The sequence below is a fragment of the Lissotriton vulgaris genome, chromosome 7 (genome assembly GCF_964263255.1).
Source record: "Lissotriton vulgaris chromosome 7, aLisVul1.2, whole genome shotgun sequence".
NCBI classification, from domain to species: Eukaryota; Metazoa; Chordata; class Amphibia; order Caudata; family Salamandridae; genus Lissotriton; species Lissotriton vulgaris.
Genome location: NC_141695.1, coordinates 1,135,311,433 through 1,135,338,557, shown reverse-complemented (window position 1 = coordinate 1,135,338,557; position 27,125 = coordinate 1,135,311,433). Strand labels below are relative to the sequence as shown.

Genomic DNA, 27,125 nt, shown 5'->3' with positions numbered 1-27,125 from the left:
GCATGTTGCAACCTTCAGTTTAGTCTGATTATTCTAATTAGTTTTGCACCTACTACTCACTATTCCTTACTTGTACTCTAACTCCTACTAGAGCACAAACTCTTTCTACTCTTGCACTTAATTGTAATTTTACTTGTGCCAACTGCTAAACTAACGCTCCCACATATTCCTACTCTGGCTTCCACTTACCTACTGCTGCCTGTTCCTACTCTTGTTTCTGTTTACTCCTAAAAAAAATTCTGCTTTTGCCTACTTATTATCCTTTACTGCACTTACTCCTTAATCAAAGTTATACCTATTCCTCTTATGCCTTCTCTTACTCCAGCTTAGTTCTGTGTGCTCCTATTATGCCTACACATTCCTATGTATATGGCTACATTTACTTTTACTCCTACACATAGTACTAGTTCTGCTCCTACTTCACTTACTATTACTCATACTATTGATTCGGTTTGCTTCTACTTACTCCTAAAGGTACCCTTACTTTTGTCTAAACTTACTCCTAGTTTCCCCACTCATACTGCTACACAATCTTATATTTACTCATGCTTTTACTTCCACCCTTATAATCCTACTTGCACCTATCTTACTCCTATTTATGCTTTCTTTTGCTCATGTGCATCTTTTCAGAGTAACTCCTATTTACGCCTACTCTCCTTACTCCTAATCGCTTATAGTCTTACTGGTACTTGAGTTACAGCTGCTTCTTTTTATTCATATGCAGCTTCGTTGTACTTTTTCCTACTTTCATCTTTCACACATCTCTAATGCTCAATCATCCACCCTCTTTTGCACACATCCATCCTCACCAAGGCATTTGTTCATCAACCCATAACCAAGTGTTCATCCTCCTGCCCACTCTTGCATTGTCCAACTGTGCAACCACACCCACCAATATCATATGCATCTACTGCCATCCATTCATCACCGTAGACAAGCACGCTGCAATGAATCATCCAGCCAGTCCCAAGTGATGTTGTATGTGTCCTAACATGCTGTCTGACTGTTTGCGTTTTTAGGGTTGAGCCTGCTAGAGCATGTGCTAGCGTATGCGTCTCACTTACGAGAAACTCTTGTATCCAATAAGGACTTGGAGCCCACCCGTTGCTTACCCATTTGTTGGCCTGTGTGGTACGTCTTTTTTACAGCCTCGTAATTAGTCACTGCAGGCCTAACATAATTTCCGTTCCTCTGTGGAGTAGGGACCAAGCACTGAGTTATCCATCTTAATCAGTGCCTGTCTGGTGCTCCCAACTTAATTGAGGTACTATTTGGTTCTTTTTAACTTCCAGTGCCCGACAAACAGAAGGCATGTGACTGTCGAAAATGTGCCCAGCAGGACAAACAAAATTGCAAAGTTTTATTTTCCATAGTTAACTTTCTTTTATTTTGCCAAGTCTTCCTTTCTCACTTTGCACTCGTGTTTTTGTTTTTGCTTGCTGTTCTCACAAGGTGAGGATTATTTTATTGCAAAACATTGTTTCTTTCTTGTGTGTAATTTCTGAAATTATGCTTTAACACATCGTGCAGTACACCCCACTCCACGCCAAGTCACCCCACCTCTCTTCAGTTCGCCCCACTCAATCCAATCTAGCCCAGACCAATCCAATCCAATCACCTCAGTCCACTCCAATCCACCACAATTCAATCCTCCCATCCCACCTCACTCCAATCTTCACCACTCCATTCCAAAACAATCTGTCCCACTCCAATCCAAAACCCCACTTCAATCTAAAACAATCTGCTCCAATCCAAAACAGTCTGCCACTCTAATCCAAAACAATCTACCCCACTCCAATCCAAAACAATCTGCCCCACTCCAATCTACTCCTCTCCAATCCAAACCAATCTGCTCCAATCCAACAATCTTCCCCACTGCAGTCCAAAACAACCTTCCCCACTGCAACCTTCCCCACTCTAATCCATCTGCCCCACTCTAATCCATCTGCCCCACTCTAATCCATCTGCCCCACTCTAATCCATCTGCCCCACTCTAATCGATCTGACCGACTCTAATCCATCTGCCCCACTCTAATCCATCTGACCCACTCTAATCCATCTGACCCACTCTAATCTTAAACAATCTGCCCCACTCTAATCTAAAACAACCTACCCCACTCTAATCTAAAACAACCTACCCCATTCTTATCTAAAACAATCTGCCCCACTCCAATACATAACTCCACTCCAATCTAAAGCAATCTGTTCCAGTCCAAAACAATCTGTTCCAGTCCAAAACAGTCTGCCCCAATCCAAAACAGTCTGCCCCCTCCAATCCAAAACAGTCTGTCCACTCCAATTTCCCCACTCTAAGCCAGAACAATCTTCCCCACTCTAAGCCAGAACAATCTTCCCCACTCCAATGTACCCATTCGATCCAAAACAATATTACCCTCTGCAATCCAAAACAACCTGTCCCACTGCAACCTGCCCCACACCAATCCATCTGCACCACTACATTTCATCCGCCCCTCTCTAATCTGACCCACTCCAATCCGAAACAATCTGCTCCACTCAATTCCAAAACAATTTGTTCCAATGCAAAGCAATCTGCTCACTCTAATCCATCCCCTCTAATCTGCCCCACTCAAGTCCACAATAATCTACCCCACTCCAATTGACCCCACTCCAATCTTCCTCATTTCAGTCCAAAACAATCTGCTCCACTTCAATCTGCACTACACCAATTCAAAGAAATGTATCCCACTCAAATCCGCCCCACTCCAATCAGCACCACTCCAACCCACTGCACCCCAGTCCGCCCCACTCCAATCCACCCAAATCCAGCCCAGTCCAATAATACCCCACTCTAATCCACCTCACTGCTCTCCACCCCAAGCATCTGCCCCACTCCAGTACAAAACAATGTTCCCCTCTCCAGCCCAAAATAATTTTCTCAACTCCAATCTGGCAAACTCCAATCGAAAACAATGTTCCCCACTCCAATTTGCCCCATTCCAGTCCAAAACCATCTGCCCTGCTCCAGTCCAAAACAACTTGCCCCACTCCAGTCTGCCCGCTCAAATCCATGACAATCTGCCTCACTCCAGTCCAAAGCAATCTGCCCAACCAAAATCCAAAATGATCTGTCCCACTCCAATCAGCCCACTCACCAATCCAAAACAATCTGCCCCTCATCAATCTAATCTGATCTGCCCCTTCCGATCTGCCCCGCCCCTTTCGATCTGCCCCGCCCCTTTCGATCTGCCCCGCCCCTTTCGATCTGCCCCGCCCCTTTCGGTCTGCCCCCCTCTCGACTCTGGTCTGCCCCCCTCTCGACTCTGGTCTGCCCCCCTCTCGACTCTGGTCTGCCCCCCTCTCGACTCTGGTCTGCCCCCACTCCAGTCCGCCCCCACTCCAGTCCACCTCACCCCAATCTACTCGCTCCATTCCAGTCCACCGCATTCCAATGCAGTCCACCCTAATCCAGCTCCAGTTCAATCCACTCCAAGCCAAAACAATCGGCCCCACTCAAATCTGCCCTACTCCAATCCAAAACCATCAGCCCCACTCCAAACCAAAACCATCAGCCCCACTTCAAAACCATCAGCTCCACTCCAAAACCATCAGCCCCACTCCAATCTAAAACCATCAGCCCCGCTCCACAGTCCAGTCTGCCCCGCTCCACAGTCCAGTCTGCCCCGCTCCACAGTCCAGTCTGCCCCGCTCCACAGTCCAGTCTGCCCCGCTCCACAGTCCAGTCTGCCCCGCTCCACAGTCCAGTCTGCCCCGCTCCACAGTCCAGTCTGCCCCGCTCCACAGTCCAGTCTGCCCCGCTCCACAGTCCAGTCTGCCCCGCTCCACAGTCCAGTCTGCCCCGCTCCACAGTCCAGTCTGCCCCGCTCCACAGTCCAGTCTGCCCCGCTCCACAGTCCAGTCTGCCCCGCTCCACAGTTGTGTCTGCCCGCTCCAATCCAATACACCTCAAACCGTTCCACCTCAGTTCAATACACCCCACTGAAATCCAGTCTACTCCATTTCAATCCACCCCACCCCATGCCAATCCAATCTACTCCATTGTAATCCACCCCACCCCACCCCAATCCACTCGACCCCAGTCCAGTCCACTCCACCCCAGTCCAATCCACTCCACCCCAGTCCAATCCACTCCACCCCAGTCCAATCCACTCCACCCCACCCCAGTCCAATCCACTCCACCCCAGTCCAATCCACTCCACCCCAGTCCAATCCACTCCACCCCAGTCCAATCCACTCCACCCCAGTCCAATCCACTCCACCCCAGTCCAATCCACCCCACCCCAGTCCAATCCACCCCACCCCAGTCCACCCCATCCAATCCACCTCACTCCAATCCACCCCACTTGACTCCAAACCACTGCTCTCCAATCCGCCCCACTTGACTCCAATCCGCCCCACTTGACTCCAATCCGCCCCACTTGACTCCAATCCGCCCCACTTGACTCCAATCCGCCCCACTTGACTCCAATCCGCCCCACTTGGCACCAGTCTACTGCTCTCCAGCCAGTCCTCCCCACTTGGCACCAGTCTACTGCTCTCCAGCCAGTCCTCCCCACTTAACCATTTCAGTCCATCCTGCTCTACCAGTTCAGTCCACCCCACTGTACTCCATTCCACCCCACTCCAATCCACACCTTTCCACTCTAATTCACCCCACTCCAAGCCACCCTACTCTAATCCAATCCACCCAAGCCAATCTAATCTACCCCACTTAATTTCACCCGACCAATACACCCCACTCCAATCCACCCCATCCAGTCCACCCACTCAACTCAATCCAATCCTCTAACTCAATACACTCCAACCCACTCCACCCCACTCTACAACACTACAGTCTGATACTGCACTCTACGACACTCTATGGCACTGAGCCTCTGAACGCTACTCATCTCTACTCCGCTCTGCCACACTACTCCACTCTACGACCCTCTACCCCAACAACTCCAGTCTGAAACTCTATTTCCCCCACTCTACTCTAGGACATCCCACACCACTAACGCTTAGCCATGCTGTACAGCAGCCATACTGGCAAAAAACACTGCAAAAGCCAACAGCTCTTGTATAGGCGAGACCTTTTGACTTTGCCAGTGCTTGTTTTGTTTTTATGGGCGGGCTTCTGCACGTGTCTCGATATTCTCTTTGTGCAAAAAGGTGCCCGGATGTTTTTTTTCTCTTGGTGCTTTAAAACCTACAGCCATCACAACAAAGAACAAACACATCAAACCATTTCCTTTAGGAGTATGTGTTCTCTTTGCCTTGAGTTCTTAAAAATATTAAGCATCATACATCATTAATTTGGTGTTTTTTTTCCTCGTCCCTGATGCTGCATCAATTGGGATGCTTTTGCCTCTGTGTAATGTAGTTCCAGAAATGATCAAGTTAGTGTATAACAGTTACTACGCTGCAAATACATTGAAGGCATTTGTCTGTACTTAACTTTTTATCCCTATGTCTTCAGGAGCCAGACAGGCTTTCCTGTTCTACCGGCTGCTTGACAGGGATTCACTTGCTAACCGGAACATGTGAATTTCTGTATCCAAAACACAAATCAAACTGTCAGCTTGTACACAAGATCTTTGTTTGGTTTGTTGCCACCTTGGTATCAACGTAAATGTGTTTACTTGTCAATTGCCCTTGCTGAAAGAGGCATCTAATTTTGCGTGTTAGTCCTAGCCGTTAAAATGTAGGTGCAGAATATCCCTTTAGCATAATGACTTTTGTGGTGCACGCACGTAGGCATGTTCAAAGATGAATGGAACTATTTCCAGTAAAGAGACCAAATCTCTTGTCTTTTTTTCGGCTGAAATTGGCTGAGAAGTAGTAGTGAAATAGAATTTCTAAATATGTATTTTATTTAGCTATGAGAGGATGACGAAAACGTTCTCAAGCCTCTATGCAGAGTTTAGTATACTGCACTTTGGAGTGTGTTGTGGACTTTTACTTAATTTGTAAAGTAATTATTGCAGAGGTCGATAAGAAATGTGATTTTTCGTTTTGCCCTCATCTACACCCTTATTTTTTATCCCTCACCTGCCCCGCAAAAACAAACCATGGAGATCCGACCCTTTGCAAATGCAAGGCTATACAGTGCTAGTCTGATGTTTAGGTTTTGCCAAAGAAACTGGATATCAGTTTGATCAAGAAATTTGTTGATTACTTTTTTTTTAAAACTTATCTCACTGTGATCTTTATTTCAGAAGCAAAACGATACACACTTAAACCCGTAACAAAAAAGAGGGGAGAATTTTTAGTACCCGGCCTTGATGTGCAAAACAAAACACATCCCCATTACCTCCACCTCAAAACAACATCTAGTGTTTTATCACAGCCAATCTCAGTGGTTTAACTTGGGACAACTGTGAGTACGAGTTATAGTGCACACAACTGTGAGGTTGATGTTACCCGCTTCCCCTGCAGAGACAACATGCAGTGTGTGAGGAGAGAGGGGAACAACGAATCACAAATTTGGGGAACATCAGTAGGATCAAAGCAACAGGAGCTGCTTGAGGAAAGGCATTTGGGGTTTCTCCAAAAGGAGAGCTTCCTCTACACATGAGTCACATACTAAACAGGACTTTTAGGTAAAGGAGTGTCTCCTTATGTTGCTGATGCAGGACAGCTTCTGGACTGGCATGTAGCAGGGTCCACCACATGTAAATCAGGATTATCGGAGCCAATAGAACTGCTACCAACACAATCCCTGCACAAAGAAAACCCCCTATCAGGACATAAAGGAACAGAACTCCATTCGGATTCATACCGGAACCTGGGTCAAATAGCATACTCCTATTTTCACAGCAAGGATCAGTCCACGCCCTTAATGTTACCGCCCCATGGCCCTTAATCTCTGCCCCACCTACCTCGCTTGTAATCAACAAAACCTACAAGAATCATCAATGGCTACCCAATTATAAGACAATGAATCAGTTGACTGTGCACTCCTGTATTAGTTCAAAATTTAAGGCTGTAAGTCGTGCCACTAGGATTATTCCCCGCTCTGGAATATATATATATCTACAATGTCACTTGCACCGCCACTGTTGTGATGGTGTCTCCTGTGCACAGACGTGTGATGCTGAAAATCCAGCGCGTAGTTATTCAATGATAATTATCTCTTCATAATTCTCATTCCCAAAAGTTTCTCATTTCTTTTGTTATACGTCGTTGAGGATTCCTTTTCTTTGATCTGTTTTCTATTAGACTATGTAGCGTATCCACAATGCATCACACTTATCGCCAACTCTGTAGTGGTGTTAATACACCTTTAATTCTGTTTCGTATACTTGAAACGCCTTCATATACACGTCACACGCTAACTAAAGCGCATGGCCAGACATGGCGACAGCTCTATTAGATGAGAGTACGTAAATCTTGAACCACAGTAAGAACTGGAGGCGCAACCCGATAGCTAGAGGCTCAGGAGCGGTAACTTAGGTTGATAAATTGTTAGTCTAGCGCGTAATTTCAGCATAATGCCCATCAAATTCTTAGAATAGCTGTGTGTATGTGAATAGCTGTGTTACAGCGTCTCGCTGTGTAAAGCTTCCATGGTACGTGTTAAAACCACCGTTTTATTTCAATTGACCGTTTTACAACAGGAACGCTCATAGAATTGTTTTGCAAATTACGATGATTCCTTAGTGTTTGTTTATTATGCATGTATCTACATTTCACCAGTATGTTGATCAGAATGTTACAATAATTAATAGAGGAGGAGCACATAGTTATGGTGTTGTATTTATTTTTTAGACTTCCCCGATGAAGGCTTGTTGAGCCGAAATGCATTGGAAGGATTAATGTGGAAGGATTAATATAAGAAATATGATGAGTTAATAACAGTGAGAACTTACGGAAAGTTTGTGAAATCTCATGAAAAGTAAAAACAAGTATGAATAAAATACTTTTGGAAATGAGAATTATGAAGAGATAATTATTATTGAATAACTACGCGCTGGATTTTCAGCATCACACGCCTGTGCACAGGAGACACCCTCACAACAGTGGCGGTGCAAGTGACATTACCCAATTATAAGCCCATCACAGGTCTAATCCAATCGCGGGCTGGACATATACATTTGTTGGATGTTCACATCCATCAAACCAGCAATCTACAGACCCTCCCCTCCATGAGTAGCAGCACACCCTGAAACCGGAGGAGCTGATGAATCTCTCCCTTGGGAGCCTTCCCCCAGGATGAAAGGCAATGACGAAATACCCAGTCATGGGCTACAACAGGAGCTCAGCTATATATGGACACTAGAGCAAGCTTTGCCACATAGAGCTCGGTATTGCAGACTATTCAGTGCACTGGGTCTGTGCTCCAGTTGGCAGCCCACCATTCACTTGACTACACACACTGGGGAAGAAAGGGACTCAATTCGCTAATATATTTACATTAATATATAAACTAGCAGTCTTAAACCTGAAGTAGAACATGGTGGGAAGTGTAGGAATGAAAAATCTAAAGACAGATCAGAGGAGGGGGCTTTCCACAGGATGCAACTGCTTGGAATCAGTTCTCCCTTTGGACGGAGAATGTAGTCAATGTTCCCCTCCCTCTCCCTGCCTTTTCGGGTGTTGCGGTGCCTGCTTCCAGTGAGCAGTGGGGCTGTTGTTGGGAGTCAGTTACCCAGAAAAGGCTTTCGTGCTGGTTTCGACTCGAGAGTCTGTTAATCTCTTTAATAGCACTGGATGAAATACTGTCCTCTCCTGGCCAGACTCAGCCCATGTCGATTCAATAACAAAAGTGTTTATTGAAAGAATGTTTTTATAACGTAGCATTTTTATATAGTAAACATACAATCATAATTAAAGGCGTACTTACCTAAAGATATTATTCAACATACCAATAAACGTATGTATCTTAAAATAAAAATAATAACAATATTATGAGCACAAAGAAGGGTTCCCAAACATCTGTATAAAAATAAAAATAAACTATACAATGAGAAGTAGAAAGACAGTGGCTTGTTGACTAAAAATCGTACATAACGAAATGCAGCAATTAGTCGAGCAACTACAATTTTACCAATGAGGAAAATAGCAGTAGTGGGATGTGTGTGTGTGTGTGTGTGTGTGGGGGGGGGGGTTGACTTATCTGATTATTCAGCAAAATGTCCAAGCAGAAATGGAGTGCAACGTTTATAATAAAGGCCTATAAAGCCTCGTGAAAGAACCCGCCTGAGAAAAGAGTTTCGGCACGATTAACCAGATATTGGTTACTACGGGGTTGAAGAAAAGAGAAACATGCAGAAATAAACAAGAACCCACCCACTCTATCCCAAAGGAGCTCTAAGGTTCAAGCCTCACAGCCTTATCAACACATTGGAAGAAATACTTTAACGCTACAAGGAGGCCTCCAATCAAGATAAAGATAACAATTATGGAGAAACACATGATGATTTCGTATAAATAGTCTATGAAAACACCTGCAGCTCATACTATACGAGCAAATACGAGTTCGAAGTCCGTTATTTCTTCAATACCTTAGGTAAAAAAGTAATGTCGAATTTGTCTAACACTAGCAAAAAGCAAGACTTCAATTGTGCTACTGTTCTGAAAAGACTATCAGTAAAGACGCAATGGCACAGCGTACCAGTAAACCAATATTGATATTTATAGGACTGCAGTATTAGGGCCCTCTTCAGATCCCAAATTTAAAGAAAGTAAAAAGAAATGCATTGGACCCTATTAAACTAGAAACAAACTACGCATTATGTTCAGAGCCAAATAAGGGTAAAATGAAATCAAAACTGGTACAGCTCGCTGGTCTGCATCAGAGTGCTTGACGTCCAAGTGAAACCAATGAGATCAGGAGGATCTGAAGAAAGTCTGGGTTTATCGTTGACTATTTTAAAACGAGAAGAACCCACAAAGAATATTGTATGTCGAGAGATCCGAGTTGGTGTCTGAGGGCTAGAAAACCCTTCCTACGGATGGATGATGGTGTCTTTGGCATAATCTTGACCAACTTTTGCTCCATCCCAAGATATGTTCTTCATTTGTTTCAGAATCTGTGTGTTATAAGAGTTTAAAAAATCATGATCCTTAGTAGTTGTTTACTCCTAGAAGAGTCCAGTATGAGTCTACCAGAGGGGATCGTATGAGCTCTCTCAAACTGAAAGTCTGTAGAGGAGAGCGTATTTAGAGTGCAGGGCAGTCATTTCCCAAGGAATTCCGCACAGAATTTTGAAGCATCTTCAGCTTCTTCCGGCAAACCAAAAATGTGTAGGTTTCCTCTACGATTGCAATGTACAGTCCAACGAGAGGGATACCAATTTAGTGCTCAGAGTTGAAGAGTTTTTGAGGGCTCTTTCTATTGTCTTCCATGTAGTTTATGCAAGATTCAGCCTCCCTGGAGCCTGTTAGCAAGACTTTTGAAATTCGTAGGCCCTGAATGTCAGTTTGCATCAGATCAGTATTTGTTTTTGTGCTTAGTTCCAGATCACGAATGGCAGTGAGCTGTTAAAAAGTAAGATCCATGCTAGTAGATTGATCTGATTTAGATTTTAATGGTGAGTCTGGTAATGGTGTAGGTTTCGAACTTTCCTGGCCCTTTCTGAGCTCTTTGGAATCTGTCGGTTCTCTTTCTCTACCTTTGGCCATGCTTATATGAAGAAAAATATAGATCGCCAGTGAAAACTCAGATATATCCTAGCGAGAAGTAGAAGTTATAAGCAACGTCTATCCAGCGTAGAGAGGTGTTAGGACCAAGAGAAATGCTAGAAAGCACAGTGACAAATTATGTGTAGGTCTAACCACCAATTGTAAGAGATAGGAACAATCAAAAAAATTCACATTTCCCCATAAGCAGAGAAAATTATGTATCCAGACACACCTTGTTTAGGAAGGAGCACCCAGTGAAGTAGAACATGTGATTTACAGTCATTTAGAAGCAAAAAAAGTATTGGTGTCCATGGCGCCAATTTTGTCTTCGAAGTTTATGCCTGCCCTTCAGATTACAGAGCACAGATAACTATGTATTGGCGTCAAAGTCTTTCCAGGACTACTCTGGTATAATGCAGAAAAAAAGCAGATGTGCCACTTTCCCAAAATTATGGCGGTTCAAAATAATATGAAATGCTGGAAAAGCAAGGCAGCGGCCATTTTGTTGCCTGACCTTCGCAACAGTCATGCCTGTGCATCAGTGTTCCTGAAGCTGCTTAAACGGGGGAAACGGTCACTGGGGCTACAGTAGATTAGTTCCAGATAAGCGATGCCAAGGAATGTCAATTCATCAAGTCATCTGATCCCCATATTCGACAGAAGGTGCTCTCAATCGACCAGATAGCACGCTTAAGCAGCCATCTATGTCATGCGTTTGCCATGCCCTCTCTTGGTCGTGCTTGCCACACCCCCATGGGCTGATTCACATTTAAGTCCAGTGATTTAAACCATGTCCAATATCGGTTGTTGTATGTATAATTATTAACTTCTAATACCAGCTCATTAAAACAGTTAGACTTGAGGTTGCCTCTCACACGGTGCCTCTTACTGAATCGCTGAACCCGTTTGCAACACCGTTGCTGTCCCTTGCATGCTTTGACTTTTTCCAAAACTTCCTTGCCCAGCATCGCTCTTTCACAAAGGCAGGCGGGTATAGTAGCATATGAGAACATTATTTACCAAACAGCTTTTACAGTTACATTTTTTTCTCATGACATCCAGATCAAATTACTCATTACATTCTATGGCATAAAAAACAATTTTGGTTAAAAATATGTATTTATTTGGCAGCTCTTTTTTTCAATAATCAAAACTTTGACTGAAGGATATTTTGTAGGTAATATAAAACCTATTGTGAATATTTTGAAATGGTAAATGGACATAAAAGGATAAATAGATAAAATAAAAATGGGGGAAGATGCATATAATTAGAAAAAAGTGTATGTGTATATAGATAGATAGATATATTTCTATTTGTACTGGCAGTCACCAGTAGGTAGTCCTAGTTCGGATCTGGTTTCCACAGTGAAAACATTTTTGTTTTGCTAATAACTTTGGCGCCGTTTGACGAATCTTCACACTTTCAAAACTAGTTTGCACCTCAATTCAGCTGCCAGCTGTAAATTTTTGAGGTGATTTATGAGGCATGGGCCAAGAAAATGGGGGCGTCCCAAAATGCATTTCACCGTGCAATTTCCCATAGGAAATTTAGACACGACTACAGCCCGAACCGCTGAACGGAGCTATACCAAATATGCCTGAAAGCTAGTTCTTGCTCCAGAATGAGTGTTTTTTGTAATTTTGTGTAAATGTATTCTATAATTTTGGAATTATTAAAGAAAAAATGTATGTATATCTGGAGGAGCGGATCCGGACACCAACCATGGGACTGAGCGAGAGGTCTGTGAGGAACCCCTCATGGTCAAGAAATTGCCCCAAACTATTTTTTGGGGTGCGCGATGATCTGCAGACCCACTGTGACGCTCAGCACCCCCATGCGTGAATATGCGACGGTTCCAGGTATCCAGGTCCCAATTAAAAAAAAAATGTACGCCCACTCACTCATTTATACATCCACGCAACCACTCACATATCCATACAGCCACTCACACACTCAGAGCCCCAGAACACCACTCACACACCGATTCAGCCATTTGCACACCCACACAACCAATCACACACACAATCAACCACACACACAATCAACCAGTCACGCACACACCCACACACCTGTACAGCCACTCAAACACCCAATGAGAGACCAATAAAACCACTTGCACACCCAAACACACTCACACCCACTCTGACTGAAAAACAACTCACATCTATGCAGCCATTTCCACACCCAATCAGAGATGCAGAAAAAAACTCCTACAGAAGTGCATCTTCTCAGAGACCCAGAGAACTACACACTCCCACTTTACACACCCATACAGCCATTCACACATTCACTCAAAGCCCCAAACAGCCACTCACACACCCACATAGCCAGTCACACATGCACTGACACACCAACCACACACACCCACAATCACTCACCACGCCAAGGGCACATGTTATAGTTAGGATATAGCATTAAAAACTCTACAAATTGAGGGGCGTGTGTACCGGCCGAACAAGATGGCCGCTTAGCCTTTGAGCTCCGAGGACCCCGCTGACCCTTTCATTAATCCGTGCACTTGTCCGTGATTCTTTGATGCCCCGACGGCTGTAGCCTGGGTTGGAACGCGGGCGGCATTGTCCGGTTCATCTCCGGTAAAAATCGGGCGCTGCCTTCTGCCTGAACCGCCGACCGAGAGAAAGCGGCCTGCCTGAACCGCCTAGACCGGGGACTAAAGTGCCAGGTCCCATCCGGGAAGGACTGCGCCTCAGTGCGGAGCCAGACGCCGCTGCCATCTGGGGGTGCGACGGCGGCGCCTTCACCACTCCTGGTGCGGTGATCCTGGTGCCTGGAGAGGTGCTGCACAGTGCCAGGGCTGCAGTGACGGTGGCGGGAGAATCTGGGGGATACACCCTGGTGTGAGTTGTCGAAGTGAGCTGCAGCACACCCTACACTACATCTCACTTGGATAGGTGAGGACTGCTGTCATCACACTGGTTCACGGTGGGAATTCCTACTTTGCCTTCTCCTCCAGTGCTACAAACTGTACCAGGTCACTTTTAGGCACCTAGGAGCGTGAGTCCGGTCTGATTTCAGGCATTGTGCGCTTCTCGAGCTGAGTGAACATGGCAGGCAGAGGGCCGAAACACCACACCACGCAGGCGAAGCTGGAAAAGTTCGGATACGAAAAGGGCTCATCTCTGGTGCCATCTCGGGGCAAGCCTCCGGACAGCGACGGAACAAAAAAGGTCACTCATGAAGACGTGATGAGGGCTCTGGCGAATGTGCAGACAACGGTGGGCACTATCTCTACTGATGTTTCCCTGTTACGAGCTCACCTCCACAAGATGGCAGATAGGGTGAAAGCAGTGGAGATAGTCGCCAAATCTTTAGTTACGGACACTTGAGAACTGCAGACCTCTGTCGGCCAGCTGGAAAAGGAGAACAAATCCCTTGCTGAGAAGCTTGACGAGCAGGAAGGGCGCGCAAGACGCAACAACGTAAGAATTATTGGTATTCCGGAGTCTGAAGGTGCCCGGGCAATGGACTTGTATGTGGAGTACCTGATTACCACTAAACTGCAACCTAAGGGGCTCTCTAATTTCTTCTCGGTGGAGCGTGCCCAAACCCAAGCCGGGAGTGCCCCCAAGACCAGTGCTCGCCAGGCTGTTTAACTTCAGGGACAGGGATGCAATTTTACAAGCGGCAATAGTCTCCCCCTCCATCCGGGTTTTAAATTCCACTGTGACGTTCTTCCCGGACTACACGGCGGCCGGATCTAGAAGACGACGGAGCATCTTTGAAGTTAAAAAGTTACTCCAGGCTCAGGAGCTTCCATACTCTATGCTCTTCCCTGCAAGACTTCGAGTAGTGGCGGATGACTGGACTCGGTTCTTTGATACGCCCGAGGCAGCGCATGACTGGCTGGAAGGATGGCGCACTGTGGACCGTTCAGATCGTAGATCCAGACCGCACCGCCACCGAGAAGACAAAGATGCTGCAGGAACTCTTGGCTCCAGGTGCCCAGACGCGAGCCAAGTCCCGCTACAAGAAAAGGAATGACCAGCGTCCTGCCAATACTGACTCCTGATGCCTACGGCGGTCCCGTATAAATCTGCGCTTTTGCCGTTCTGTGGTTCTGGACTGGGACATGACTGGGGGCTCTTAAGGGCTGGAGCCTCGTTGAACTATTTTCCCCGACAAGCAAGTACTGGGTTATGGGAGGGGAAAAGCGCTCTGCTGAGTTGGGGTGGCGGGCAGTTGAAGGTTCGCCAAGCAGGGATGGTGAGAGGGACCCAGGGGGAGAGGGTAGCTGAGTTGTTTCATTTTGTTGCTTTTGTTGTTTGTATGGTTGCGAAGGCGACACGCTGCTCTAGTGAAGGTGCATTGCAGGTCAGGTTCATCTCAGACAGCACAACACAACTCTCCTCCATAGATGGCTACACATGTGACGGGTACACCTGAGACTCATCGGACACAACCTTCCCATCAGTCAGCCCTGACCGTCTTGACATGGAACGTCTGGGGATTGGGAGACAGGGTGAAGAGAGGTCTGGTACTGCAGTACTTGAAACGATGTAATCCAGCAGTAGTTCTACTGCAGGAAACACACCTAGTGGGCTCTGCTTCTAAGGCGATGGATAGGTGGGGATATAAGATTGTGGCACATGCAGACTTCTCCTCTGGTTCTAGAGGAACAGGGATCCTTGTAAGGAAAAACTTCCCGCTGGTGTGCCAGCAGATGCGAGTAGATGACCAGGGCTGCTTAGCGGCCATAACATGCCAATGGGAGGGTAGTCTTTTTAATTTTGTTTCTGTATACATCCCACCTGCCCTACAGGCTATGGCACACTCCGCATTCACGACATTCCTATTGACTTTGCCTGTAGCGACGTTGGTGATGGGAGGCAACTTTAATGATCTCATTGATGACGAGTTTGATAGATACCCGCCCACCCCAGTGGTACGAGGAGGGGGGCGACTGCTAGGACTGCTGGATGCCCTGGGGCTTACAGATTGCTGGAGGTACAAACACCCCGATGACAGACAATATACCTTCTATTCTGCGGTCCATAATTCTCTTTCCCGGATTGATTACATTCTGATGTCTGCAGATGGCTTACAAGGCATTGAAGAGGCAGATATCCGCCCCAGGGGTATTTCTGATCACTCCCCATTGCTACTCACGTAAACACACCACCGTATGCATAGGCGGTGCATGTTCCCGGTTCATGCGGCCTATTTACAGGTTGCCCCCCTTATGAAGGATCTTACCAATACCACCAAGCAATTTTTTCAAGAAAATACCGGCTCTGTGGACTCCCACAGTACCCTGTGGGAGGCCTACTAAGTACTCCTGGGCGGGCAGGCGATGGTCTCCATTACCGGCCATAAGCGAGCACAGCGGCGGGAACTAAACGCCCTTGCCACCGCAATAACGGAGCAGGAAGCTCACCCTTCGCCAGGGGCTGCCCAGGAGGTTCGCCTTAAACAGACCACGTGTGTGGCATATCGGAGGGAAATGGTAAAAAACGCACTCCAGGCGACCCGCCACAGAGTTTACGAGTTAGGGGATAAAGCAGGGAAGATGTTAGCCTGGCTGGACAAAAAAGAAAAAGCTGGTAGTCATTGCACAACTGACGTCCCCCACGAGGTCTATGACCTCAGATCCTGAAGCTATAGTTGGTCTCCTGGCCGATCCTTTTGAACACACTTATGTTCCCAAAGCGTCCTACACGATGTAGGAAGCATGCGATTATATCAAAAATCTGACGATCCCTCGCCTTTCCCCAGAAGCGGTGCTCCTACTGGAGGCGGACATCACCTCGGATGAAATACAAGAGGCGACTTACGGGCTCGCGTCTGGCAGGGCGCTACTGAATATGTTCTCCGATAGTCTAGAAGCTGGGGAACTGCCTCGTGATCAGCGCCTCGCCACGATTGTTCCGATCCATAAACCAGGCAAGCCTGCGACGACTTGTGTTTCCTACCGCCCTATCTCCTTAATAAACGCAGAACCAAAGATCCTCGCCAAATTACTGGCGTTGCGATTGGCCCCCCATCTTGCCACCTTGGTACATCCAGACCAGTCTGGCTTTATGCTGCATCGCAGTACAGCGCTCAACCTGCGCCGTTTGCAGGCGGTTATGGCCTGCTGGGAATATATACAAGAACGTGTCCTCTCTCTCGACGCCACTATGGCGTTCGATACAGTAGAGTGGCCTTACTTGTTCGCGGTGCTCCAACACATGGGCTTCGGTCCTAAGTTCTGCGCCTGGGTTTGTCTACTCTATGCCAAACCCCTGGCCCACGTAGCGGCTAATGGGCACATCTCAAGGGATTCCCCACTTGGCCGCGGGACAAGGCAGGGATGTCCGTTATCCCCCTTGTTATTTGCATTGATTCTAGAGCCGTTAGCGATTTGGATCTGGTGGGAACCCTCTATCAAAGGTATCCGGTGGTCCGCAGTATGGGAAGATCGCATATCCCTGTATGCAGACAATATACTTCTTTATCTCACTTCCCCCCAAAAATCTATTCTGGAACTTCTGAATGTATGTGAAAAATTCAGGAGAGTGTTGGGATACAGGATTAATTGGTCCAAATCTGTCCTCTTTGTTCTTGCCGGCCTCCCGCCTCTGCTCCCGGCGAGCTGCCCTTTACGACCTACTGGGTCGGCGTTCAAATACCTGGATATTGTGGTTACATCAAACCCAGATGAATTCTACACTTTGAACTTGAAGCCCCCACTGGACCGTTTCAAGCGAGATGTGTGGCGTGCCCTCCCCCTCACGCTTCTGAGCAAAGCAGCCTTATACAAAATTATGTCACTCCCACGCTTCCTGTATCTCCTGGAAAATACGCTGTTTCTGGTCCAGGCCTCTTATTTCACAGCGATCGCGGCGGTCTCTAGCTTATTATGGGATGGGAAACCAGCGCGTATTGCACAAGGTAAGCTGATAAAGGACTGGTATGACTGAGACATCGCACTCCCAAATATCGAATTGTACTACTGGGCAGCTCACCTCAAATAAATTAATTATTGGTTACATGCCCCACAGACTGAACCAGCATACTTAGCAGACAGACAGTGCTTGGAGTCTAGAGGACTGATGGGTAACCTCTACAGTCATCGTGTGCCTTCAGATCTTTTGAGCCCTACACGCCACTTGGTGCAACTCTTGTACAAAGCGCATAGGCGCCTTCAATGTTCTGATCTTATCACGTAAATGACACCATTATGGGACTCGTACAGGTTAGGTTCTCTTCGCAACAGTAAAGGGTTCCAGGCCTGGGACAACATAGGTATTTCAGTGGTAGGAGACCTTTGGAAGAAACGCATGGTGGTGGACTTCTCCTTCCTACAAACAAATTATGATATGGCGCAGACGGAGCGGTTTAGATATATCCAAATTCGGCATGCGCTGCAAACAGCCATCCCGGCAGGGATGGACCTGCAGGAATCCACCCCTCTTGAAGATAGGTTACTGACGGAACATATGACATACAAAGCAACATCCTTTACATATCGGAAGTTGGTTAGCAACCTTCCTGACACGACGTCCAAGTTGAGGTTGAATTGGTCTCGTGATATTGGTGAATTTGATGACTCATAGTGGCAGGAGGCCCTTTCCTCCCCTCGGGAAACGGCTATCCCCTCAAGGCTCAAATTAGTCCAACTGAAAATAATACACCGCACGTACTACACCAGAACGATCCTATACAAGATAGGGAAGGCGTCACATGTGTATTGTCTGCGTAGGTGCGGGGAGGAGGGGACATTCTATCATACTATATGGGACTGTGATCGGGTGGCAATGTACTGTACTGCTCTGATGCATACCATCTCTCAGACTCTAACTGGTTCCCTACTACCTGATCCCCGGCGCTCTTTGTTGAATGTATGGGAAGCTAATGACCTGACTGATCGCCAGCAGGATTGGGCCATGTTGGGTATGATGATGGCGAAACGTAATATTGCCAGGTTGTGGGGCTCTGATGTGCTGCCTACGCTAAGGGGCTGGTGCCGGGACATGGATGATGCAATGGTGGCCGAGAAAGCGGTATTTGTCCACCGTGGATGCCCTGGGAAGTGGGAGCGAATATGGGGTGCATGGAACAAGTTTAGGGGTGATCTAAGCGAGTTCCCATCGACTAGACGAGGATGAGGTCACCTCAGACTGAGAGTAGGAATTTTGTGCATGTATGCTGTTATAATGCTGCACCCACTCTAGTTGAATTCCTAATGATCTGAAGCTGATATACTAGTTGAGCTTGACTGTATATGCACTGTATATGTTCTATGATGCTATGACTGTATGTTTAATCGCCTTCCATGTTTAAATCAATAAAAACATACGCCCAAAAAAAACTGTACAAATTCACTGAAGAAAAACAAAGGATACAGAAGTGTTATAGATGGGAACTGCATAAAAAAATAGAGAATCACTGAAGTAGCTAAAGGTTACAGGGACGTTATAGTTAGGAAACAGAATGAAAAATAAATCTTAGAAATTGACCCAAGAAAAAGCAAATGTTACAGGAAGTTATAGTTGGGTTCAGATTTTACACAGACACAACCGTTGACATTCAGTAGTTATAATTATCTCAAATAACTATAACTTGTGCTTTAAGGTAACGAACCTGTGCCCTCGCCATGCACTGTTAATTACCCCACATATTACATCACTCATGACATCCTACATGTCATCATTAATAAAATCACTGCAACATTTGCAGTGAAATTAATGATAACAAAGCTGTGTATGGTGGGGGGATGAGTTATAGTTACCTTAAGGCATGAGTTATCTCTGGTCGCGAAGTCTTCACAAATAAAGACGAGCTCGTGCAGCAAAAGGTACTGCTCTGATGGTCTGCCAACACTTCAAACAGGAAGTTTTGACAGCCATCTTGGGACTCTTTTTCACTGAGTCCCCCAACCCCCCCTCCCCCAAAGTGAAAATAAAGAAAAGGTGGCAGGCTAGAAATAACCTGACCCCCAAACCATGGTCTTTGGGTCCCCCTGGGACCCTGCCACGGCATAATAGCTCTTTAAAAAATTACGGAAAGAAACCAGCATGTCCTTGCTCCCATCAGTGTTGTCGCTGACTGTCATGAGTGATGCAATATGTGAGGTCATAAGCAGTGCATTTCAGGGGCGGAACTATAACTGCTTAATTTCTTTGGCTTTGTATGAATAAAATCTGAGCCTAACTCTAACATTCCTATAACCTTTGGTTTCATACCAAAAACAACACAGAATAAATAACTTGCAAGTTAGTTTGGGGGCGTATGTCTGTCTTCTGTAAACAGAAATAGATCTTTCCTGAACATAATTTAATTTTGTTGTTCTGTGTGTAGGTCCAAAACTTATGAAAGGTCGTTTTCCTCAAAATAATGCACTATTATAGGAAAAAATTGTTATTGTAAAAGATGTTTTTCAAAAGTGATAATTACAAAAGATGTCTTGAAATCATGCATCTCCAACACCTGCCTTTGGATAGCTTGAGTAATGCCCCAGCGTTCTTCTTCCATGCTCCAGAATTCATATCTCTACCTTCTGATTGAAGGACTGGGCTTCGAGGACATTGGTACGCTGAGTAACCCATAGGATCTATCGTCCCCAGCCTCCGTTTAGCCTTGCTCGTCAAGGTGTGAATTTTATCAAGACTATTGGTCCGATCATTCTTCTGTATGACACAGGTAGACCGGCTACCACTCCTGACACCTGGTGCATTCTCTGCCATTCTGACTCATCAGTTCGCGTCAGTCACCCCTTTTATCTCCTCTCTTACATGTATGTATTTATTTATAAAGTTTTATCCCAGATGTTCAGCTCTGCCGGGCTGCATATGGGGTCCATTTAGAACTGCAAATTGGCAGCAAAGAACTACGAGAGAGTAGCTGTCATTTACTTCAAATTTTAACCTTACATGCCTTTAATCACAACGTCTATATTTGTATGTTTGCAATTACTTCGGAGCACTAGGATTGCATCAGAAAAAGTGCAATGGGTATAGTCGAGACTTGTGGGTATAGTCGAGACTTTGGGTCCAATCAGTGAATGTGAGGCCCGAGCTGATATTATTTGTTGCAACCTACCACTGGTTAAAATTCTAGCAAATTAGTACCGGAACTGCTGTCCTACATAGAAGTCATTTATGACCTCATAGTTACAAATAAACGTATTATTTGCATTGCTGATCCTGGTTTACTACTGAACGTGGTGTTATTTCTTACATGTTAGCCCTCCTGGATGCTACAGTGTGCTTAAGCGAGGCTCCAATTGAGTTATGGTGTTATTATCTCTAAAAACTTGTGTCTCTGCGGTTCCATTACTGAGTTACTTAATGATTGCGTATTAATGGTTAGCATTGGGCTCACATTTAAGTAACCCTGATGTGCTGTCCTGGTTGTAACATGGGTAATTAACAAATCTGAATAGAAGCAATTGCTTACCTACCATCTAAATACTCTTCCTTACCTCTGCTATATGATTTTAACTTTAGTTTTGGTACAACCTCTTTTTTTTTTTTCTTCCTCTGTTTGATATGGCGTTCAGCCAAATGTCCCTGGTACCAACTTAGATTGAGGTGCACACCTTCAACTAACATTTTACTAAGAACTCGGATTTGACTATATAGCTGTCTCATGAGTTATTTGGCCTAGATATTATTTCAGCTGTATTGTCCCTCTTGCCCTTCAGTCAACACCAATTTCCCTATAATTTCCCAAGCTGTACAACTCTCCACCTTCTCTGCTTCCTTTTCTTCTCTCTCCTGCGGAGTCCCTCAGGGCTCAGCACTATCCCCTCTCCTTTTTAATTTGTATATGCAACCCCTCATGGTCTCCCTCCGCAAATCCTCTGCAACAATTTTTAATTATGCAGATGATCTGCAGTTGATTTTCCCTATTGATACCTCTTCCTCCTCACTCACAGACTTTCAAACTACCATGTTAGACATCTCTGATTGGATGGCTCACAGCCAGCTCAAGCTAAATCCCACAAAGACCGAACTTGTGCTGGTGGGCGGGCCGGCCAATCCTTGGAACAACAGTTTCTGGCCCCACTCACTTGGGGTCCCCCCCGACCTGTCAACTCTGTGATAAGCCTTGGTGTTGTCATCTCTGGAGATTTATCTATGAAGTCTCAGATCTCTGCGGTTACATCGTCCTGCTTTTTCCACCTGCGCAGGATTCGTAAGATCTGTAGATTTCTCACCAGAGATGCACTCATCTTAGCTCTTGTTATCTCCAGGATTGACTTCGCTAACATCCTATACGCGGGGATCCCCGCCTATCGGCTCCAGAGGCTCCAACTGATACAAAATCAGGCCGCTCGCTTAGTATTCCATCAGCCTAAGCACCAGCACGTTTCGCCGTTATTACGGAGCCTTCATTGGCTTCCGGTGGCCAAACGTTGCACCTTTAAACTTGGATGCACTATTTTCAAAGCTCTTTCCAATCTTGCTCCTGCCTTCATTTCCTCCAACTTAAAGCGGTATATACCAACACGTAATCTACGCTCCTCTGCTGATAATCTCTTGTGCATCCCCCGAATCCATCGTAAGAAACATGGTGGTCTCCGTTTTTCTTTTTTAGCCCCCACATTTTGGAACTCCCTCCCCTCTTCCCTCCGTCACTGCCCCTCTTATGAATGTTTTCGCAGGACATTGAAGACGTTCCTTTTCACAGCTGCATTTGAGTGAAACTTCTGCACTTGTCCGCCGCATCTGTTATGAGCGCCAAGAAACCGTCTCGGTGAACGTGCGCGGTATAAGAATTTTTAACATAACATAACATAATAAAACGATCACAATGTACCTTGCATAGCCGTTCTTTGGCATAGCACATTACACCTCTCGGGATCTTTCTGTTTAACCAAATAGGTTCCATGTGTAATGTCCTGACTGATTGTGCCACCCATTTGAAATCTAGGGCACGCAGCCACATTGCCTCACGTTGCATCTAAAGTGGAAAAATTAAAATTACAAACCAGTGGCCTGAAGTCAAAGCCTTTAACGTCTCTTTGATGAAAAATTAATCTATTATTGAAGTAGGTCTGGGCGGACACTATTGAACAGGCAAAAAAATCAAAGAAGAGATCTGGGTCAGCCCGATTTCATTGTTATTCTGGGGTTCCACATTCCTGTTAACATACATGGTAAATTTGTTTGTTGCCTTTAAAAAAACAAAAAACTAAATCAAATAAGGCAGTTTGTCTGTGCTACCTCCCCTGGATGACCTAAATTAGGTAATGCAAAACCCTACATGCCCTGGTTTTATGTTTGTTTTGGTTGTGTCACAGTTCCTGGTTTGAAAAGTATACTTGGCTCTCTGACACTCCGTTGGTCGACTGGTTGATCCCACTCCAGATTGGCATTTCAGATGTTTCTCCGTTATTTCCTTTCAAGTACTGCTACCTTGTTAGTGGACTGAATCACATAGGTCACATATCAGCCATCAAGAAATAAAACATTGTGATCCTCCTGCTGAACTAAATCCACTCTAATCCCAATGTGCTGGACAAATTAAGGCTCGCTGATACTCTTCCAGTCTTGTCCAAAGTTCTCAGTAACAGTGGTGGCATAACTAAAGGACCATGCGAATGCAAACCACTGTCTTTCACCGTTGCAGTAATTCCAAAAGAGGAAAAAAGCCATTTGTTTTTGGCATGTTGCCTTTTGGTTTTTAGACATGTGGGATAGGGAGCAGTGTTTGTTTTGGCTTTCGACACAATGAGCCATGCCATACCATACTTCTGGAGAGGTTTCCTTGGTTGTCCATGCTGACTGAACCGCATCCAACTGTTCTGTTAATTTTTTAAGCATGGCTCTGTGTGGCACATTGTTTTTTTTAAATATATATATCTCCTTAGGACTTCCTGTACTGTAGTATCCTTTAATGCCGGCTCACTCGTCACCTGCACTTCTTGCTATCTGCTCTGTATTGTCTGTTTCTCATCTTTCTTGATAATTGTGTGGCAGAGCAGTCTTTAGTGAGTGACAACCAGCTGCAAACTGAAGATACGTCATGAGTGTCTATTTGCAAATGATAGGGGGATTGTGGAGATCTAGACGCCGGACAACTATCTACAAATAAACAGGCAGAAAAATGACATTCATAATTTTTGGATTTTTGGCATCAAAGGTCAGCCTGTTTACCTCCTCCCAAATTTTTGGGACTTCGACTTTGCCTTTCATCCCTAGGTTTTTGTTTTTTTTTAATACGTTTTTTCCTTTGAATCGATTTAACGTTGTCCAAATTGGGTCAGCTGCTACTTCCACCAACCTAAACACTGGCAATAGGGGCAGTATTAGATTCATGGCATGTTTATTGAAATTCTCTTTAGGTGGAATGCCAGCCTTCCAGGTATCTCACCTTCACAATGTACAGACTGCATCTGTCGATTTATTCGAAGAGCCTGACAATAAAGACCACTTCACCCAGGTCAGAGGCCATCGACTGCCTCTTAGAATACTATCTAAATTAGCTTGTGTAATTTTTAGATGTATTAACAACCTAGCCTACACTTAAATCTTGCGCCTCAGGATTTCTTTCCATTGCCTGTTTCCTGAATTTAGGAGCAAAATTGTGTTCTTTCTCCCCGTTCCTGGGGGAAACTGAAGTCATACGTGAGAGGCCTATTGTCGTAATTATGGTGTGCCTTAAGTCTTCCTAATCTGGAAGCAGAACACACAGACTCATTATTTTTTCTTTGCGAACTTCTAAACTGAATCGTATATGGAAAAAGGCAGAAGCATTACTACTTAACAGCCTGCAGAAAGAATGATTGGTCTTCCTGAAAAAATATTCATTTGTACATGCGTTATTTGTGTCATTGGTAATAGCTTTAAAGATGTCTGGGGTTTGTCCATTACAGGGGTTAATGCGATTCATGTTTTTGTGTCCTTTTTCACCATTTCATTATTTGTAGGAAAAGTGCCCATCCAGTAATGTACAGTTAAGAAGGGCCTTCTTATGCTGAGTACATTATGCCATTGGGAAAAGAAAAGCTTGACAGAAGACGTTTGCTTTTGTACAAGTCTTCATTTTCTCTTTACCTTTTGAAAAAAAAGGCCAGTCCTGTGTTCTCACAACCGGAAGCCGATGGTGTTTTTCTCTAAACATCCATTTTTGCTCACCAAAAGAGATCATTACTAATATATACGCTTTGCATATCGCCCACTACTTAGGGCTCCCATTAAATCCTTCCGCACCCTTGGGCTTTTCTGAGGGAGGTAGCAGCTACTGGAGAGTTAGTCTCCATTTTCATCCCCCGTTACTAAGCAACTGCCCATAAATGACTCCGAAAGAAAATGATAAAAGGAGAGGTTACCACAGAGAAAAAGCTGCACAATGATTTATGAAAATACGGAACAGCTAATGGATTATCATTAAGTGCAGCGTCTAATGCTTGCAAGTCGCGCTTTGCCTTTTTTCGAAAGTCTGGGTCATTTGAAAAAAGTTAATTTGGCTGATCTCCCGCGCAGAAGACTATGAGCAATGATTTACCTAAACTGAAAGACTGACTTTCAGTCTGGGCCTTTAGGTATTGTTTCCAAATCAAGCATTTCTGGTTAAATCCATGAACGGTAACCTCTACAGTTATGTCACTGGATCTAAAACAGTTTAAACGGCGTACGTTTTGTGTTGTTGCACTTGCTGTCGCTCTAGTTAAGTACTTTATACGTGTATACACATATCGAATTAGCCAATGTGACAGTCTCCTGTTTTTGGCATTGCTGCTGCTTTAGTATTGTTGCAAACTACATTGGGTATTATGAAGACACTATCCTGTATCACTGTGCGATTTTTACTCTAAATCGTTAGGGTCTGGCGCTCAACTGTAGTACATGCAAACGTTTTGAGTTTTAAAAAGCTTACCTTTAAACTGTTTTTGTTTTTCAGGATCGCACAAGGACCTTTGACATGCATTCATTGGAAAGTTCTCTAATTGACATCATGCGTGCCGAAAATGATTCGCTGAAAGGTAACTTTTATATAATGCATGCCTTTATCAGTACCACTTAGTGCAACCCTTCCTATGTCTCGCCTATCCCGCTTTTGGACAGTTGTGGTGTATTCACTTATTAATGTACAAAGAGTTGCCCCTCTAATTGTGAAGCGGTGTACAGCATCGGAGGACACCGATGAAAGTAGCTGAGGGTGCTTTTCAGGCGTATCTCTTGTAAGTGGAGGAAACTGCTCCATGACACTGAAACGCCTATTGTGCAGGGGCGGCTAGTGACATTTGAAAGTGGTGGGGCGTAAACTAATTTGCATATTGCACCGCAGCGAGCGAGCGCAGCAAGCGAGCCGGAACCACCTTGCATCCATCCATACATCATTCATGCATCCACCCACCCATCCTGCATCCATACATCATTCATTCATGCATCCACCCATCCATCCACCCATCCATCATCCATCCTGCATCCATTCATGCATCTGTAGCAGGGTTTCCGTTCTCTCACAGAACTGTGCATAGAGATCTAGAACCTCAGTGAGTTAGGATGATCCAAAACTCATCTCAGTGTCAGAAATCCCCTTACCTAGCTAGCTACAGTGTCTCATGGGTCATTATGGAATGATCCATGTCTTAGACAAACCAGAACATGAACTTTAGAATACCTCAGGAATCGTGGAACACATGAACACTCTTTCGTTATATAATCATTTCAAACCAAAACTGAGAGTCAAAGAACACAAGTGCAAGTTTGAAATATTTATTATTCAATGCAAAGTTCTCAAACGCAGTATCTTGTATAATACCAAAATGCAGATTATAAAAATCAGAGTCAGCAGCATAATCACTAATCCATAGTAAGCAAATGGTGATAGCATGTTACAATGCAAAATCTATAGAAATCTATATCACCTATATTTCGCGCACCCTATCTATTATATTATTTTATATATATGAAGGTCTCATTCGGGCTTTAGCAGGGCGGCCCCATACCTCTAAATGTCAGTAGGAGTAGATCACATCAACAGCTACCAGCTCTCTTCATGCGCAGCACCAAGTGTGTCGTTCATTCCGTGTAACTCTATCTTAAACCCGCGTAGAGCCCAAAATGTTGGCATCAACATTATTTGTGTTATGTCTAATGTGGTGCGAGGATCAGGCCTTCCAGCAACCTTGTGTTAGGTTAATCTTAGACTGTTCAGCTCTCAGTGTGCAGACAGTTGTACCAAGTGTACCAGGCAAAGCTGATAGCATAGAAATAACATATTATTCTCAAATAAACCACCTCACCGCTTCTAGGGTGAAAGCGACAACACCAAGTAGGTGTCGTGTGCAAAACTGAAGCCGAAGGAAAAACGGCTGCTTAAACATGTAATACACTCATGCTAACTTAACGCAATATATGTAACGAAGTATCCATATGACACCCCCCCATTGATCCGAGCACCGTCAAACATAAGGGAAAAGGCATTCATAAACCAGACACACAAAAATGAAAGCAAAGTTCAATAATTTTGAGCTAAAATAAGCGAAAAAAATATGTATGAATGAATATGTATGAATGCCTACAGTGGCCTCAAATCTAAAATTAAAAATAAAACATTCGAACCAAAAGAGTCATCCGCTAGGTCT

The 27,125-nt window shown here is 44.9% G+C and overlaps 1 protein-coding gene across 2 annotated transcripts in view; it reads left to right on the top strand.

The window, feature by feature from the left end:
• The window catches only part of CPEB4 (cytoplasmic polyadenylation element binding protein 4), a 388,153-nt gene that overhangs the window by 74,360 nt on the left and 286,668 nt on the right, over nt 1-27,125 (top strand). For both annotated transcript variants that reach the window (XM_086931574.1, XM_086931573.1), the window contains exon 2: nt 25,436-25,517. In XM_086931574.1, coding sequence (XP_086787700.1) covers nt 25,436-25,517 — 82 coding nt within the window. The remainder of the gene's footprint in view (nt 1-25,435; nt 25,518-27,125) is intronic.